At 44.6% G+C, this 16,478-nt stretch overlaps 1 protein-coding gene across 1 annotated transcript in view; it reads left to right on the top strand.

Moving 5' to 3' along the window:
* Window positions 1-5,558: 5,558 nt before the first annotated feature.
* Window positions 5,559-16,478, top strand: part of LOC139132541 (sodium-dependent lysophosphatidylcholine symporter 1-B-like) — an 18,910-nt gene continuing 7,990 nt past the window's right edge. The window contains exons 1-2 of the mRNA XM_070698848.1: window positions 5,559-5,707; window positions 14,845-14,994. Of these exons, the coding sequence (XP_070554949.1) occupies window positions 5,690-5,707; window positions 14,845-14,994 (168 nt within the window). The 5' untranslated portion in view covers window positions 5,559-5,689. The remainder of the gene's footprint in view (window positions 5,708-14,844; window positions 14,995-16,478) is intronic.

The following is a 16,478-nucleotide window of genomic DNA, read 5'->3' as shown; positions in this document are numbered from 1 at the left end:
AGGTTGTCACCCTCGTCACATATTTAAATCAATTCCGCAAGGTCAAACCCTTCGCTACAGACGTATATGCTCATCCACTGATCTACAATAAATTTAGTTGAGAATCTACATAGACATCTTACAGATAGAAACTACAAGCAATCATCAATCGTCACTGCAATCAACAAAGCAAGAAACCATTCCCGGGAAAAACTCATTACGTACACAAAAAATAGACACACTGACCAGTCTGCGAGGATTCCACTTGTGCTGGCGTACCACACGTCACTACCCAGCATCTCCTCCATAATCAACAAACATTGGCCTATCCTTCAATCAAATCAAGAGACAAAAGTTACATTTGACCAACCACCTGCTGTAGCATTCCGACAACCACCAAACATAAAGAAAATGCTGGTAAAAGCCCGGACTAAAACATCTACACAGAACGACACAGAACCAGGTACTTGTACACCCTGCAACAAATGTAGAGCATGTCCCCACATGCTGAAAACAAAACAAAATTCAATAACCAACCAACTCACTGGAAAATCTCAACCTCTTGTCGGACATGTTACATGTAATACACGCAATATCATCTACGTCATTATCTGTGATAAGTGTAACAAATTATACATAGGCGAAACGAAACGTGAACTCCGTACTAGAATTAATGAACATTTATACAGTATCAGAACTCATAAACATACTCTAGTAGCCCACCACTTCATGAACCCGGGCACAACATCAAAAATTTTCGTTTCTCTAGTCTTTACAAAGTGTATTCAAAAGCAGATAAAATAAGAAAACAGCTTGAACTTCATTTCATTAATAAGTTTGGTACTCTGTCACCCAACGGCATCAATAAAAAGAACTGGTAAAATAGTACAGTTCCTATAGGTTTTCACATCCGCTTCACCTACAGCTAGGGAGTCCTTTCCTCATGTCTGTAAGTTGTTTGTTCTGGGGAGCCCTCCTTTCATTGTATTACGCGCCATTGGCTTTGTACGATCCGGCCGGTCAACATCGCTACTTTTAGACTGAGCGTTCACTCGTCTTCTGTTTGTAAGTTCAAAACTTTTTCTTCTCGTCTATACAGATTGATTTTTAGCTATATTTCCTTTTATAAACCAACAACTCAGTTGTTCGAATAGTTTTTAAATGGTTTCACGCCAGTGCTGCTCATTTTCATTTTTACTAGTCCCATATTTACTGTAATTTTGTTGTTTTTTAGATTCCTGATGAAGATTCCCTGTGTGGAATCGAAACATCGAAGTTTTAGAAATAAACTCTACTTTTGAACAGAGTCTTGTTTTTTAACAACATAGACAAGAACAACAGACAGGTTTTAAGTTCCCTGTCATTCAACACAATGCGATTGCGTTTACATGTGAGTCGGTAAACAATCTACCCCATTTATTAAGATTTAGACTGCATTACGGGATGTACATCAGAGACTGTAAAGAGTGAGAGAGGTCCATAATGAGGGTTTACAATCAACAGTACATGCGTATGTAGAGCCTTCAGTCGACACGACCACTCATAGATTTTTTTGTATCACTTTTTACGTCTTAAACAAAGTCTAGTCCCTGCCATTCTTTGTACTGGCACTGAAACGTATCGAACAAGTCTAAATTTAACTTCCGGGGCACTCCATGGGAAGAGTATGTTCATACATGCGCACGCCGCAGTTTTGGTCCTCCCCGGTTTTTTTTGTTTGTTTTTTTTTTACCGAGGCTCGTGCAAACTGAGGACAGAGAAAATCTTGACAAGATGTAGACTTTCGCCTCCAAGAATAGCACTTTTGCATGTACGTGTGAAGAAAATGTAGAGTTTAAACTAAATTGACAGAGGATTTTGGCCAGAAACGTATTAGATATGAGGTCCAACAATCTGTATAATTCAAGGTAATTATTTCAGAGGGTGAGGAAACAAGTAGAAAATGACAATAACATTAGGGTCAACTTGAACTACTGCTGGGTGGTGGTACCAAATGCCCGTAGAGTGGCATTTAAGTAGAGTCAGTGGTTATCAATTAAACTCTCCAGGTTACAAGTACACCAGCACCCAAATCAAGGATGACCTCCCTCCAGATTTGCCCGAGATTGACAATGCCTCACATGTTTTATACAGTATTGCACTTGTTCTATGCGAGTATTTCATCATAAGCAACATTATGTTGATTGATATTGACATGATCGCGGAACCAATTGTACTAGTAGTAGTAACAGTAGAACTTACATACCTGGATAAACGATCATTTGTTTTCGAACATGTCGTGCGGAACAAACAAATTATCACCGCGCTGCACTTGGCATACACTCTCCAGGGAACCGATACAAGCGATGAAGCTGCCTGCCCGGGCTGTTCAACGATTTACGTTGAGGGCGTCGCCGATGTTAGATCTTCTGAAAATCGGCTCCTGAATATTTCGTCGTTTTTACAGTTTCGAAGAAGAATATTGCTTCTCAAAGGACACCAATTCTTGCATAAGGGCTGAAGGTACAAGATTTCAACGAAACTCTTTTTTTGTACCTTTTAGTTGTGTTCCAGTCGATTTCTGCAATCAGTCATCCCGCCCTTGCACGCCGCCACTTTACTCCATTGTTCTCTTTGCATCATGTCGCTCGGTTCGGCATCTTCTATTGTAAAAGACCTCAAGACAAAGTATTGAATATCATAAGTAACCTTCCACTGCAAATAACCTTCCTAAAATGGCATTATGTGCACAGATGGAAAAAACTAAGAAAACTCCGCCCTGACTTGAGTGACGATGTTATTACCATTACCACTACCTGCCACTACATTTGGCAATTCTTTGAATAATCACGCACTGGAACGAAGAAGAAGTAGACGCCGTTGCAAAGACTGAACTCCTCAGTAGATTTCCGCATACACCTGAGTATTATATTCTTATTTTAATATATTGAAAACACTGGCTTTTGGTGTGTTTTTGAAGGCGTGCCTTCAACATTGGAATGAAGAAATAAATGATCAATTTGCGATCATTTTCGTATACACGCCAAGCGATCGAAGTCTAATAACAAAATGTGGTTACATATTGTTCCTCACAAGTTCTAAAGCACAAAATACCTAGAGCGAAACGAAATTGAAAACTTGGGGAGTAGTAACAGAATTCTTCATTTCCTTTTATATATTTTCACACTTAATCTAAGGTCCTCATGCGCCTTAAAGCTGCTATTTCAAGTAACGATTATCTTTAAGGGTGGTATCCTATTCTTACACAATAAATAAAACTAATACTCTCAAACGAAATAATAAGAAAAGCTCACAGTCAGTCTACCAGAAACACTGCGAAATAATCATATGCGATGATCATTGGAAGTCACGAAAAGACATTTAAGTTAAAAACAAACATGTGATATAAGGGGCTGTAGATAATTAAAACAAGCACGTGGTAAACGCAATTTCTTGGGGGTTGGCTGTATTTTGATTAGCGTGCGCAAAAACAGCACTGCATGTTTTTATGTCGCAACATCGATCCCACTAAACGTTATTATGAATCGCAAAATATCGCTATATTGATTGGCGTGTACCAGGCCAGTGCACGTTCGGCACTGGCGATACACCAGCATTCCTTTGACATACATGTGGTTCAGCCTACGAGTAAAATAACGTAACAATCATTTTTGAGAAACTGTTTCAATTCATTTCATTCTGTTAGTTGCGTCATTGTCGAGTTTGCGCTGAACAAAGATTGACTTTAGTCTATATTCCCATGCATTCCATCTATCTCCCTACAGAAAACACACAATACACAATGCCAATTAGTTTGTTCATTTTGAGTAGCTCACGTTTTAGATGGGGTATGCCGGGGGGGGGGAGGGTCTGGTAGCGTATGAGTGATATAGCGACATAATCATGACATAATAAATTTTCAACAGCTTACGTAATTTTTAGGAAAATCGAACATTTTCCCGTTGACTTAACATAAGGACGGTGGCCACTTTCACTAATTAAGAGACACTGTGGAAAAATGTTGAGTGATTTGTACTTCAGTACCAAATATTTCACTGTGTTGTGGGTCTAGATCTGATTGTTATTCTCGGTAAACGTGTGTCAAGCTTTGGGCGCGAAATACCGTACTTCATGCCCCAAAATTAACTGTGTTAATACTAGCTGTGCCAGCTGTGTTTTAAAAGTGTCTTCAAGTCTGCAAATGTCTTGGTCTAAAAGATACTTTTGACCACATCCAAGGATAAAGCTGCTTCATCTGTCAGCGTGTCTAATGTTAAATGTTGTTGTTGACAAATTGGTTTGCCCATCACAAGACTATCATTCAACTCGTGATCTTACATGCAAATACTAAATTTATATAATTGTTGATGGGCACTTCCTTAAACGACCTCAAAATATGATCCGTTCTTCGGCTTAGTAAAATTGAACAAAAGTGCAAATAAATCAAAAGAGTGCATCGTCTGATGAATGAGCTTTATGCAGAGTTAAAAACAGTCAAGTTCGATGAAATACGGGTGACATCGTTATGACTCAACCACGGAGTCCATCTTTTAAAAAAATTGTCGTTCGCATTAAAGTCGTCAAACCAAGCTTCAATAGGATACTGAATGTGTACGTTGTATGGCCATCCTGCAGTGGTTTTGTGATAGCTTACTACATATGCCATAGTTAAATTTGTTGAAACATGCGAGACAAATCTGCTGAGATTATATTAATCATTTTATGATACACACCGATATAGCTTCCAGCGTTAAGATTGAAAGGTATACAGTCACCTGTAGTCTAAATATGCCCATATATAGCCAAAGGGGCGTTCCTTGGTATTCAAAATGCCCATGAGAGGGCGCTGTTTTTAAAAAGCGGCCACCCGCTTAAAATCTGTGATTGGTTAGATTTTCTCTTACCGTTGTAACTGTGGCAAAATTGGAACAGGTGACAGTTAAGATTTGAGGACAACAGATATAAATAATTTTTGGGTTATATTGTCATTATCTGAAAAAAAAGTGAATTTTCGTATTTCGCCTATTAAAAGTACGTTGAGTAACTAAGTGTTAGTCTCTCCAATATTACATACCGCTTTTGATAAATACAATGTAGTTGTTGACAAATAAATTCCAGCCAGGACTAAAATTAAGTTTTCACCAATTAGTACAATATACAAGCTATGTTGTGAAGGCGACGACTACTGAGACCTTTCGACACGATGTTTGCCCTTAAAACAAATGTACGTTTCATAAAAAAGCTGAAAGCTTGAAAAATAAACCAAGAGGTAAGGCTAATGGGTTTTCGAATGCATGTTACTGGCTGTATTATTCACTATAAGGACAACAATGCATGAGTTAAGCCAGCCCGGAATTTTCTGAACAAAATTATTTGGCGACGCTTTTTTGGTTCACTCTATGTCACTTTCTGGGGTTTTTTTAACTCCCGAAACAAAACTAGCAAGTTAATTAACTTTAGAATGATTTCTTAACGCACACGTGATACACGTGTGGGAAGGAGAAAGGACGGACAGGGTTCATTCGAGTGCATGACAAGGACGGCGGGGTCACGTGAAATCGGCCGCCAACAAAGTGGTCTAGCATCGAACATGGGACTTTGACCTACGCTTCAAATCAATTGTTATCTAACCAAAGATTAGTCATTTGTGATCCGTAGGAATAAAATCACACATGTACATAATTTACAAGCCAAATAATTGAGACACGAGCTCGCAAACCAGGAGGTAGAGATGAAGGCTGAAACTCAGGTAAGGACTAACCCCTCTGTCCACGAAATCTAAACAGTGAGAACATGGGCAGTTCTCGAACGCATTATCGTCCACGTCTTGGCTGAGCATGCGCCGTAAGATCTTGCTGCAGACCTCTGTTGAGAGAACTTAGACCACAGTGTGTTGGCCCGCCGTGTTTTCTGAGATTCTGAAAATATCTTGATACGAACGTGATAAGACTATAAGGAAAATGTAGCGCAAGAGGCATTCGGCTCTTCGTTTTGTGGAGTACAAACTAATAAGTCAAAACTATCCCGATACACAGTACGGCTTGGACTTTGACACTTGCCGTCATGCCTATGATTGTGTACCAATGTTTGACGGACAGACGTTTTGATTGCATGGAAGACCGGTCACGACATGCGACATGCGAGTTTTTTTAAACTGCGACCTGGGAGTTCTTAAACTGCGACATGCGAGTTCTTAAACTGCGACGTGCGAGTGTCAAAACTAATATGGCGTTTGCATACATATCATTTCGTTCTCCTCCTAACAATGGATTACAGAGGTAGAGACGAGCTTATTTCTGCATACTTCTACAATGGATACACCCTGGGAGAAATAGCGGCCAAGTTAGGACTCCGACATGTAGGGAACACCGGTCACGACCTGCGACATACGACCAGCGTCCTAACTGTGATCTGCGACCTAACCCTTATACCCTAACCCTACCCTAACGCTGCTGGTAAACTGGCAGATAGTCTATGTAGCCGACACGAACATGGGGTTACACGAAAAATATGTAAATGAGAAGACAATAATAGATGACACGGGCCTCTGCCCTCTTGGCAACTTACTTGACAACTGAAAGTTGGTGGGGCCCCCTGACAGCTTGCCAACTTACTTACTTGCCAACTTTCATGAGTCTAAGTTGGCACAGGCCCCCGCCAACTTGGCAACTTACTTGCCAACTTTCAGGGGTGGAAGTTGGCGGGGACCTCTGCCAACTTGCCAACTAACTTACTTGCCAACTTTCATGGGTGGAAGTTGGCGGGGGCCTGTGCCAACTTGCTAACTTACTTGCCAACTTTAATGGGTGGAAGTTGGCGGGGGCCTCTGCCAACTTGCCAACTTACTTACTTGCCAACTTTCATGGGTGGAAGTTGGCGGAGGCCTGTGCCAACTTGCCAACTTACTTGCCAACTTTCATACTGGGAAGTTGGCGGGGGCCTCTGCCAACTTGCCAACTTACTTACTTGCCAACTTTCATGGGCGGAAGTTGGCGGGTGCCTCTGCCAACTTGCCAACTTACATGACAACTTTCATGGGTGTAAGTCGGCGGGGGCCTCTGCCAACTTGCCAACTTACTTTCTTGCCAACTTTCATGGGTGGAAGTTGGCTGAGGCCTCCGCCAACTTCCCCATTGAAAGTTGGCAAGTAAGTTGGCAAGTTGGCAGAGGCCCCCGCCAACTTCAGCCCATGAAAGTTGGCAAGTAAGTAAGTTGGCAAGTTGGCAGAGGCCCCCGCCAACTTCCCCATTGAAAGTTGGCAAGTAAGTTGGCAAGTTGGCAGAGGGTCCCACGAACTTACTAACTTCCACAACTTGGCAAAGGGCGCCACCAACTTCCACGCATGAAAGTTGGCAAGTAAGTAAGTTGGCAAGTTGGCAGAGGCCCCCGCCAACTTCCCCATTGAAAGTTGGCAAGTAAGTTGGCAAGTTGGCAGAGGGTCCCACCAACTTGGAAACTTCCACAAGTTTGCTATTGAATTATGTAACAGACGATAGCCACTGACTTGGTATTTCAGAGTTTGAAGTTGTACCCAAGAGGGGAAGTTGATCGACGAAACCTGAAACTTGTTCATTCTGCATATCATTAGCATCTCATTGTCGGCTACATGGACTGTCTGCTGGAAGTTGGCACGGTCCTGTGCCAACTTGCCAACTTACTTGCCAACTTTCATACAGGGAAGTTGGCGGGGGCCTCTGCCAACTTGCCAACTTACTTACTTGCCAACTTTCATGGGTGGAAGTTGGCGGGGGCATCTGCCAACTTGCTAACTTACTTGCCAACTTTAATGGGTGGAAGTTGGCGGGGGCCTCTGCCAACTTGCCAACTTACTTACTTGCCAACTTTCATGGGTGGAAGTTGGCGGAGGCCTGTGCCAACTTGCCAACTTACTTGCCAACTTTCATACTGGGAAGTTGGCGGGGGCCTCTGCCAACTTGCCAACTTACTTACTTGCCAACTTTCATGGGTGGAACTTGGCGGAAGCCTATGCCAACTTGCCATCTTACTTGCCAACTTTCATGGGTGGAAGTTGGCGGGGGCCTGTGCCAACTTACCAACTTACTTACTTGCAAACTTTCATGGGTGGAAGTTGGCGGGGGCCTGTGCCAACTTGCCAACTTACTTGCCAACTTTCATACAGGGAAGTTGGCGGGGGCCTCTGCCAACTTGCCAACTTACTTACTTGCCAACTTTAATGGGTGGAAGTTGGCGGGGGCCTCTGCCAACTTCCCAACTTACTTGACAACTTTCATGGGTGGAAGTTGGCGGGGGCCTCTGTCAACTTGCCAACTTACTTACTTGCCAACTTTGATGGGTGGAAGTTGGCGGGGGCCTGTGCCAACTTGCCAACTTACTTGCCAACTTTCATACAGGGAAGTTGGCGGGGGCCTGTGCCAACTTGCCAACTTACTTACTTGCCAACTTTAATGGGTGGAAGTTGGCGGGGGCCTCTGCCAACTTGCCAACTTACTTGACAACTTTCATGGGTGGAAGTTGGCGGGGGCCTCTGTCAACTTGCCAACTTACTTACTTGCCAACTTTCATGGGTGGAAGTTGGCGGGGGCCTCTGCCAACTTGCCAACTTACTTACTTGCCAACTTTAATGGTGGATGTTGGCGGGGGCCTCTGCCAACTTGCCAACTTACTTGACAACTTTCATTCAGGGAAGTTGGCGGGGCCTGTGCCAACTTGCCAACTTACTTACTTGCCAACTTTCATGGGTGGAACTTGGCGGAAGCCTGTGCCAACTTGCCATCTTACTTGCCAACTTTCATGGCTGGAAGTTGGCGGGGGCCTCTGCCAACTTGCCAACTTACTTACTTGCCAACTTTCAGGGGTGGAAGTTGGCGGGGGCCTCTGCCAACTTGCCAACTTACTTGCCAACTTTCATGGGTGGAAGTTGGCGGGGGCCTCTGCCAACTTGCCAACTTACTTGCCAACTTTAATGGGTGGAAGTTGGCGGGGGCCTCTGCCAACTTGCCAACTTACTTACTTGCCAACTTTCATGGGTGGAAGTTGGCCGGGGCCTCTGCCAACTTGCTAACTTACTTGCCAACTTTAATGGGTGGAAGTTGGCGGGGGCCTCTGCCAACTTGCTAACTTACTTGTAAATGTTCATGGGTGGAAGTTGGCGGGCCGGGGGCCTGTGCCAACTTGCCAACTTACTTACTTGCCAACTTTCATGGGTGGAAGTTGGCGGGGGCCTCTGCCAACTTGCCAACTTACTTGCCAACTTTCATGGGTGGAAGTTGGCGGCGCCTCTGCCAATTGCCAACTTACTTACTTGCCATCTTTCATGGGTGGAAGTTGGCGGGGGTCTGTGCAAACTTGCCAACTTACTTGCCAACTTTCATGGGTTGAAGTTGGCGGGGGCCTCTGCTAACTTGCCAACTTACTTGCCAACTTTCATACAGGGAAGTTGGCGGGGGCCTCTGCAAACTTGCCAACTTACTTACTTGCCAACTTTAATGGGTGGAAGTTGGCGGGGGCCTCTGCCAACTTGCCAACTTACTTACTTGCCAACTTTCATGGGTGGAAGTTGGCGGGGGCCTGTGCCAACTTGCCAACATACTTCTAACTTTCATGGGTGGAAGTTGGCGGGGGCCTCTGCCAACTTGCCAACTTACTTGCCAACTTTAATGGGTGGAAGTTGGCGGGGGCCTCTGCCAACTTGCCAACTTACTTACTTGCCAACTTTCACGGGTGGAAGTTGGTGGGGGCCTCTGCCAACTTGCCAACTTACTTACTTGCCAACTGTCATGGGTGGAAGTTGGCAGAGGCCTGTGCCAACTTGCCAACTTACTTGACAACTTTCATGCATGGAAGTTGGCAGAGGCCTGTGCCAACTTGCCAACTTACTTGACAACTTTCATGGGTGGAAGTTGGCAGAGGCCTCTGCGAACTTGCCAACTTACTTACTTGCCATCTTTCATGGGTGGAAGTTGGCGGGGGCCTGTGCAAACTTGCCAACTTACTTGCCAACTTTAATGGGTGGAAGTTGGCGGGGGCCTCTGCCAACTTGCCAACTTACTTGCCAACTTTCATACAGGGAAGTTGGCGGGGGCCTCTGCCAACTTGCCAACTTACTTACTTGCCAACTTTCATGGGTGGAAGTTGGCGGGGGCCTGTGCAAACTTGCCAACATACTTTCCAACTTTCATGGGTTGAAGTTGGCGTGGGCCTCTGCTAACTTGCTAACTTACTTGCCAACTTTAATGGGTGGAAGTTGGCGGGGGCCTCTGCCAACTTGCCAACTTACTTACTTGCCAACTTTCATTGGTGGAAGTTGGCGGGGGCCTCTGCCAACTTGCTAACTTACTTGCCAACTTTAATGGGTGGAAGTTGGCGGGGGCCTCTGCCAACTTGCCAACTTACTTACTTGCCAACTTTCATGGGTGGAAGTTGGCGGAGGCCTGTGCCAACTTGCTAACTTACTTGCCAACTTTCATGGGTGGAAGTTGGCGGGGGCCTCTGCCAACTTGCCAACTTACATGACAACTTTCATGGGTGTAAGTCGGCGGGGGCCTCTGCCAACTTGCCAACTTACTTTCTTGCCAACTTTCATGGGTGGAAGTTGGCAGAGGCCTCCGCCAACTTCCCCATTGAAAGTTGGCAAGTAAGTTGCAAGTTGGCAGAGGCTCCCGCCAACTTCGGCCCATGAAAGTTGGCAAGTAAGTAAGTTGGCAAGTTGGCAGAGGCCCGCGCCAACTTCCCCATTGAAAGTTGGCAAGTAAGTTGGCAAGTTGGCAGAGGGTCCCACGAACTTACTAACTTCCACAACTTGGCAAAGGGCGCCACCAACTTCCACGCATGAAAGTTGGCAAGTAAGTAAGTTGGCAAGTTGGCAGAGGCCCCCGCCAACTTCCCATTGAAAGTTGGCAAGTAAGTTGGCAAGTTGGCAGAGGGTCCCACGAACTTGGAAACTTCCACAAGTTTGCTATTGAATTATGTAACAGACGATAGCCACCGACTTGGTATTTCAGAGTTTGAAGTTGTACCCAAGAGGGGAAGTTGATCAACGAAACCTGAAACTTGTTCATTCTGTATATCATTAGCATCTTATTGTCGGCTACATGGACTGTCTGCTGGAAGTTGGCGGGGGCCTGTGCCAACTTACCAACTTACTTACTTGCAAACTTTCATGGGTGTAAGTTGGCGGGGGCCTCTGCCAACTTGCCAACTTACTTACTTGCCAACTTTCATGGGTGGAAGTTGGCGGGGGCCTGTGCAAACTTGCCAACTTACTTGCCAACTTTCATGGGTTGAAGTTGGCGGGGGCCTCTGCTAACTTGCTAACTTACTTGCCAACTTTAATGGGTGGAAGTTGGCGGGGGCCTCTGCCAACTTGCCAACTTACTTACTTGCCAACTTTCATGGGTGGAAGTTGGCGGGGGCCTCTGCCAACTTGCCAACTTACTTGCCAACTTTAATGGGTGGAAGTTGGCGGGGGCCTCTGCCAACTTGCCAACTTACTTGCCAACTTTCATACAGGGAAGTTGGCGGGGGCCTCTACCAACTTGCCAACTTAATTACTTGCCAACTTTCATGGGTGGAAGTTGGCGGGGGCCTGTGCAAACTTGCCAACATACTTTCCAACTTTCATGGGTTGAAGTTGGCGGGGGCCTCTGCTAACTTGCTAACTTACTTGCCAACTTTCATGGGTGGAAGTTGGCGGGGGCCTCTGCCAACTTGCCAACTTACTTACTTGCCAACTTTCATTGGTGGAAGTTGGCGGGGGCCTCTGCCAACTTGCTAACTTACTTGCCAACTTTCATGGGTGGAAGTTGGCGGGGGCCTCTGCCAACTTGCCAACTTACTTACTTGCCAACTTTCATGGGTGGAAGTTGGCGGAGGCCTGTGCCAACTTGCCAACTTACTTGCCAACTTTCATACTGGGAAGTTTGCGGGGGCCTCTGCCAACTTGCCAACTTACTTACTTGCCAACTTTCATGGGCGGAAGTTGGCGGGTGCCTCTGCCAACTTGCCAACTTACATGACAACTTTCATGGGTGTAAGTCGGCGGGGGCCTCTGCCAACTTGCCAACTTACTTTCTTGCCAACTTTCATGGGTGGAAGTTGGCAGAGGCCTCCGCCAACTTCCCCATTGAAAGTTGGCAAGTAAGTTGGCAAGTTGGCAGAGCCCCCCGCCAACTTCGGCCCATGAAAGTTGGCAAGTAAGTAAGTTGGCAAGTTGGCAGAGGCCCCCGCCAACTTCCCCATTGAAAGTTGGCAAGTAAATTGGCAAGTTGGCAGAGGGTCCCACGAACTTGCTAACTTCCACAAGTTTGCTATTGAATTATGTAACAGACGATAGCCACCGACTTGGTATTTCAGAGTTTGAAGTTGTACCCAAGAGGGGAAGTTGATCAACGAAACCTGAAACTTGTTCATTCTGCATATCATTAGCATCTCATTGTCGGCTACATGGACTGTCTGCTGGAAGTTGGCGCGGTCCTGTGCCAACTTGCCAACTTACTTACTTGCAAACTTTCATGGGTGTAAGTTGGCGGGGACCTCTGCCAACTTGCTAACTTACTTGCCAACTTTAATTGGTGGAAGTTGACGGGGGCCTCTGCCAACTTGCCAACTTACTTGCCAACTTTCATGGGTTGAAGTTGGCGGGGGCCTCTGCTAACTTGCTAACTTACTTGCCAACTTTAATTGGTGGAAGTTGGCGGGGGCCTCTGCCAACTTGCCAACTTACTTACTTGCCAACTTTCATGGGTGGAAGTTGGCGGGGGCCTCTGCAAACTTGCTAACTTACTTGCCAACTTTAATGGGTGGAAGTTGGCGGGGGCCTCTGCCAACTTGCCAACTTACTTACTTGCCAACTTTCATGGGTGGAAGTTGGCGGAGGCCTGTGCCAACTTGCCAACTTACTTGCCAACTTTCATACTGGGAAGTTGGCGGGGGCCTCTGCCAACTTGCCAACTTACTTACTTGCCAACTTTCATGGGCGGAAGTTGGCGGGTGCCTCTGCCAACTTGCCAACTTACATGACAACTTTCATGGGTGTAAGTCGGCGGGGGCCTCTGCCAACTTGCCAACTTACTTTCTTGCCAACTTTCATGGGTGGAAGTTGGCGGAGGCCTCTGCCAGCTTGCCAACTTACTTGCCAACTTTCATGGGTGGAAGTTGGCGGAGGCCTCCGCCAACTTCCCCATTGAAAGTTGGCAAGTAAGTTGGCAAGTTGGCAGAGGCCCCCGCCAACTTCGGCCCATGAAAGTTGGCAAGTAAGTAAGTTGGCAAGTTGGCAGAGGCCCCCGCCAACTTCCCCATTGAAAGTTGGCAAGTAAGTTGGCAAGTTGGCAGAGGGTCCCATGAACTTAGTAACTTCCACAACTTGGCAGAGGGCGTCACCAACTTCCACGCATGAAAGTTGGCAAGTAAGTAAGTGGCAAGTTGGCAGAGGCCCCCGCCAACTTCCCCTTTGAAAGTTGGCAAGTAAGTTGGCAAGTTGGCAGAGGGTCCCACGAACTTGGAAACTTCCACAAGTTTGCTATTGAATTATGTAACAGACGATAGCCACCGACTTGGTATTTCAGAGTTTGAAGTTGTACCCAAGAGGGGAAGTTGTCAACGAAACCTGAAACTTGTACATTCTGCATATCATTAGCATCTCATTGTCGGCTACATGGACTGTCTGCCCGCTAAACTAACCCGAAGTTATGCCGTTACAATTTTTTGTCCCTTGGCCTATAACCTCCCTCCAGGGTTGAGAGCGAAGTAAGGCTTTTTACGAGAGAAAACCTAACCCCTAACCCTAACCCTAACCCCTACCACCTAACCCTAACCCTAACCCCAACCCAACCCAACCGCAGATCGCAGTTTTAAAAACTCGCATGTCGCATGTCGTGACCGGTCTTCCATAGATTTGCACTGCCTTAAAACGTAAATCTGTAGGTTTACTCCCCATTACAGTGTAGCTAAATTGATGTGACAGACCATGGTAGTGACATCTAATCCATGTAATTTTATAGCAAATATTTCATCACGCAGTGACAATTTCAATAACATATTATAGAAGTAACGGACGACGCGCTGACCATTAACGTTTATTTGTGGGCAAGGGCGAGAGGAAAGCCAAAAATTAACGGGCGAGGCTTGCCGAGCCCGTTAATTTGGCTTTCCTCGAGCCCGCGCCCACAAATAAACGTTAATGGTCAGAGTGGAGTCTGTTATTTCCATTATATTATCAGCGAACACAAGAAAACCGTCAAAATTTCCGAAAATTTCAGGAGCGAACGACAACTGGGCCCCAGAAACTGAGCAATACGCGACGCACTGTCACGCGCGCTGTAAAAAATTGGCAAATCCGGAGATGTTTTCAGAAAAAAGTATCTCAACTTGACCTACAAGTGCTCCATTTTATTTTGTGATTGATTATGATTTACGTTTGAGCTGTAAAGTTACGATACTTTGAGTTGTTAATCTTATTATTCATATTCACGGCATGTAAACAAACCATTACTGTGTATTTGTGGTCAGTCACATGGTTCAGCTCGACCAATCAAAATGCGACGGGCAGGGCATGGTAATATAATGTCGTGAAACCGGTACGGTAACTGTGATTCAGTGTTCATGTATATTTCATATCCTGGTCTAAAGACTTCATTGAGTTACAGTTTCTATTACTAGCACATACATAGACATGCGCGCGCACACACACACGCACAGACAGACATATTATATATACATATACACATAATGTATGTATGTATGTATGTATGTATGTATGTATGTATGTATGTATGTATGTATGTATGTATGTATGTATGTATGTATGTATGTATGTATGTATGTATGTATGTATGTATGTATGTATTCACCCATTTGTTTATTTATCTATTTATTCATCATGTATGCAAATTTACATTATATTTTCAGGACGTACCACGCACCATCGTCTCGCCGTCAAGACATCCTCCACTTTCACTTTGTCGGAAACTATGCTATGGTTTTGGAGGCGTTCCGGTTCCGCTCACGCAAACAATTATAGCTTTCTATATTTCGGTTTTTTTGTTAGAATATGCCAAGGTGAGATATTGTAGGTGTATTTATTACCAAAGTTATATTACCAAAGTAGTCATAACTGTCGAATGATAGTTGTGACTTGCTGTATGGGTTTACTGTGGAAAATTCGACGGAGTGTGATGTAAAGCGCCACACGTAGCGAGCAATCAGGGGGGGGGGGCGGAAACTTCAAAGAAGGAAGAACCGGGGGTGGCAAAGGGGAAGGGTTAGGCTTTGCTAGGGACCAAGGGCACATTGACATATACACTATGATTATCTATTACTCATTGACCTTTGACGAAAGCTGGTGCATCGTTTTGGTTTGCCCCTACCGTGGTAAATGTACAAGACCAAATGGTGTGTCAACATTGATATCGTTAACTTAACACTTTGAAAAATATATGAAAAAGTGAAATACTGTCCTCACACTTCAGGAAATTATTTATTGAAGGGAGTTGAGGGGGGAGGTTTGTGCTGGAGGCAAATAACTTTCATCGATATACTGAAGGGAGCATGATAGTAGCGGTGTTATACGAGAACACTTTGATAAAAATATGAAAAGTGAAAGGACTTTTTTGTTTTTATCTTCTGAAGGAGGAGGGCTTTATGATACAAGCAATATACTGTAGGAGGCAAATAAATTTAATCGATACAATGTAGCGGGACATGATATTCACCGTGTTATAAGAGAACGTTAACACTCTTATAACAATATGGAAAATTGAAATATCATTCTCACTCTTAAGGAAATTATTTTATCTCTAGTGACGGGGCACAACGGTGAATATACAAGCACCAAACTGAAGGGACCAAAAAAACTTTCCCCGATTTCCTTAAGGGGAATATGATATTCACGGTATTATTAGAAAACATTTGTAGTAAAATATGGCAATGTGAAATATCATTCTACTGAAGTTAAGGGGGTCGGGCTTTGTGTGCGATGCAGGATAATACAAGCGATAAGCAATATGTTGTAATGTGCCCAGAAGGCGAGAAAGATATTCACAGTATTATTAGTGAACACTCTAATGAGAATATGTAAAAATTAAACATTGCTCTCACTCTTCAGGACATTGTTTTATTGATAGAAGTAGGGGTGTTTGAGTACAATGCAGGACATACAGGCAATATACCGCAAGAGGAAAACAACTTTCACTGATGCCCGGGGCATGATATTCACAGTGTTGTATGAGAACACTCAGATTACAATATGGAAAATTGAAGTATCATTCTCAAACTCAAGAAAAATATTCTATCCACTGAAGGGAGCACAGTAGTTGTATGCAATTTAGGATATACAGACAGAAGGGGACAAATAACTTTCACCGATAACCTTTGGCATTCACAGTATTATTGGAGAGCACTTGGAAAAAAATATAGAAAAGTCAATATCATTGTCGCAGTTTAGGAATTATTTTATCGGTGGAGCGTGGGTGACTTTGTGTACAACACAAGTACAGGCTGAATGGGTCGTTATAACGCTCATCCATGGCCTGAAGGGGACATGA

This window comes from Ptychodera flava, chromosome 5 (genome assembly GCF_041260155.1).
Source record: "Ptychodera flava strain L36383 chromosome 5, AS_Pfla_20210202, whole genome shotgun sequence".
Classification (NCBI taxonomy): domain Eukaryota; kingdom Metazoa; phylum Hemichordata; class Enteropneusta; family Ptychoderidae; genus Ptychodera; species Ptychodera flava.
This window is presented reverse-complemented; position numbering and strand designations above follow the sequence as displayed.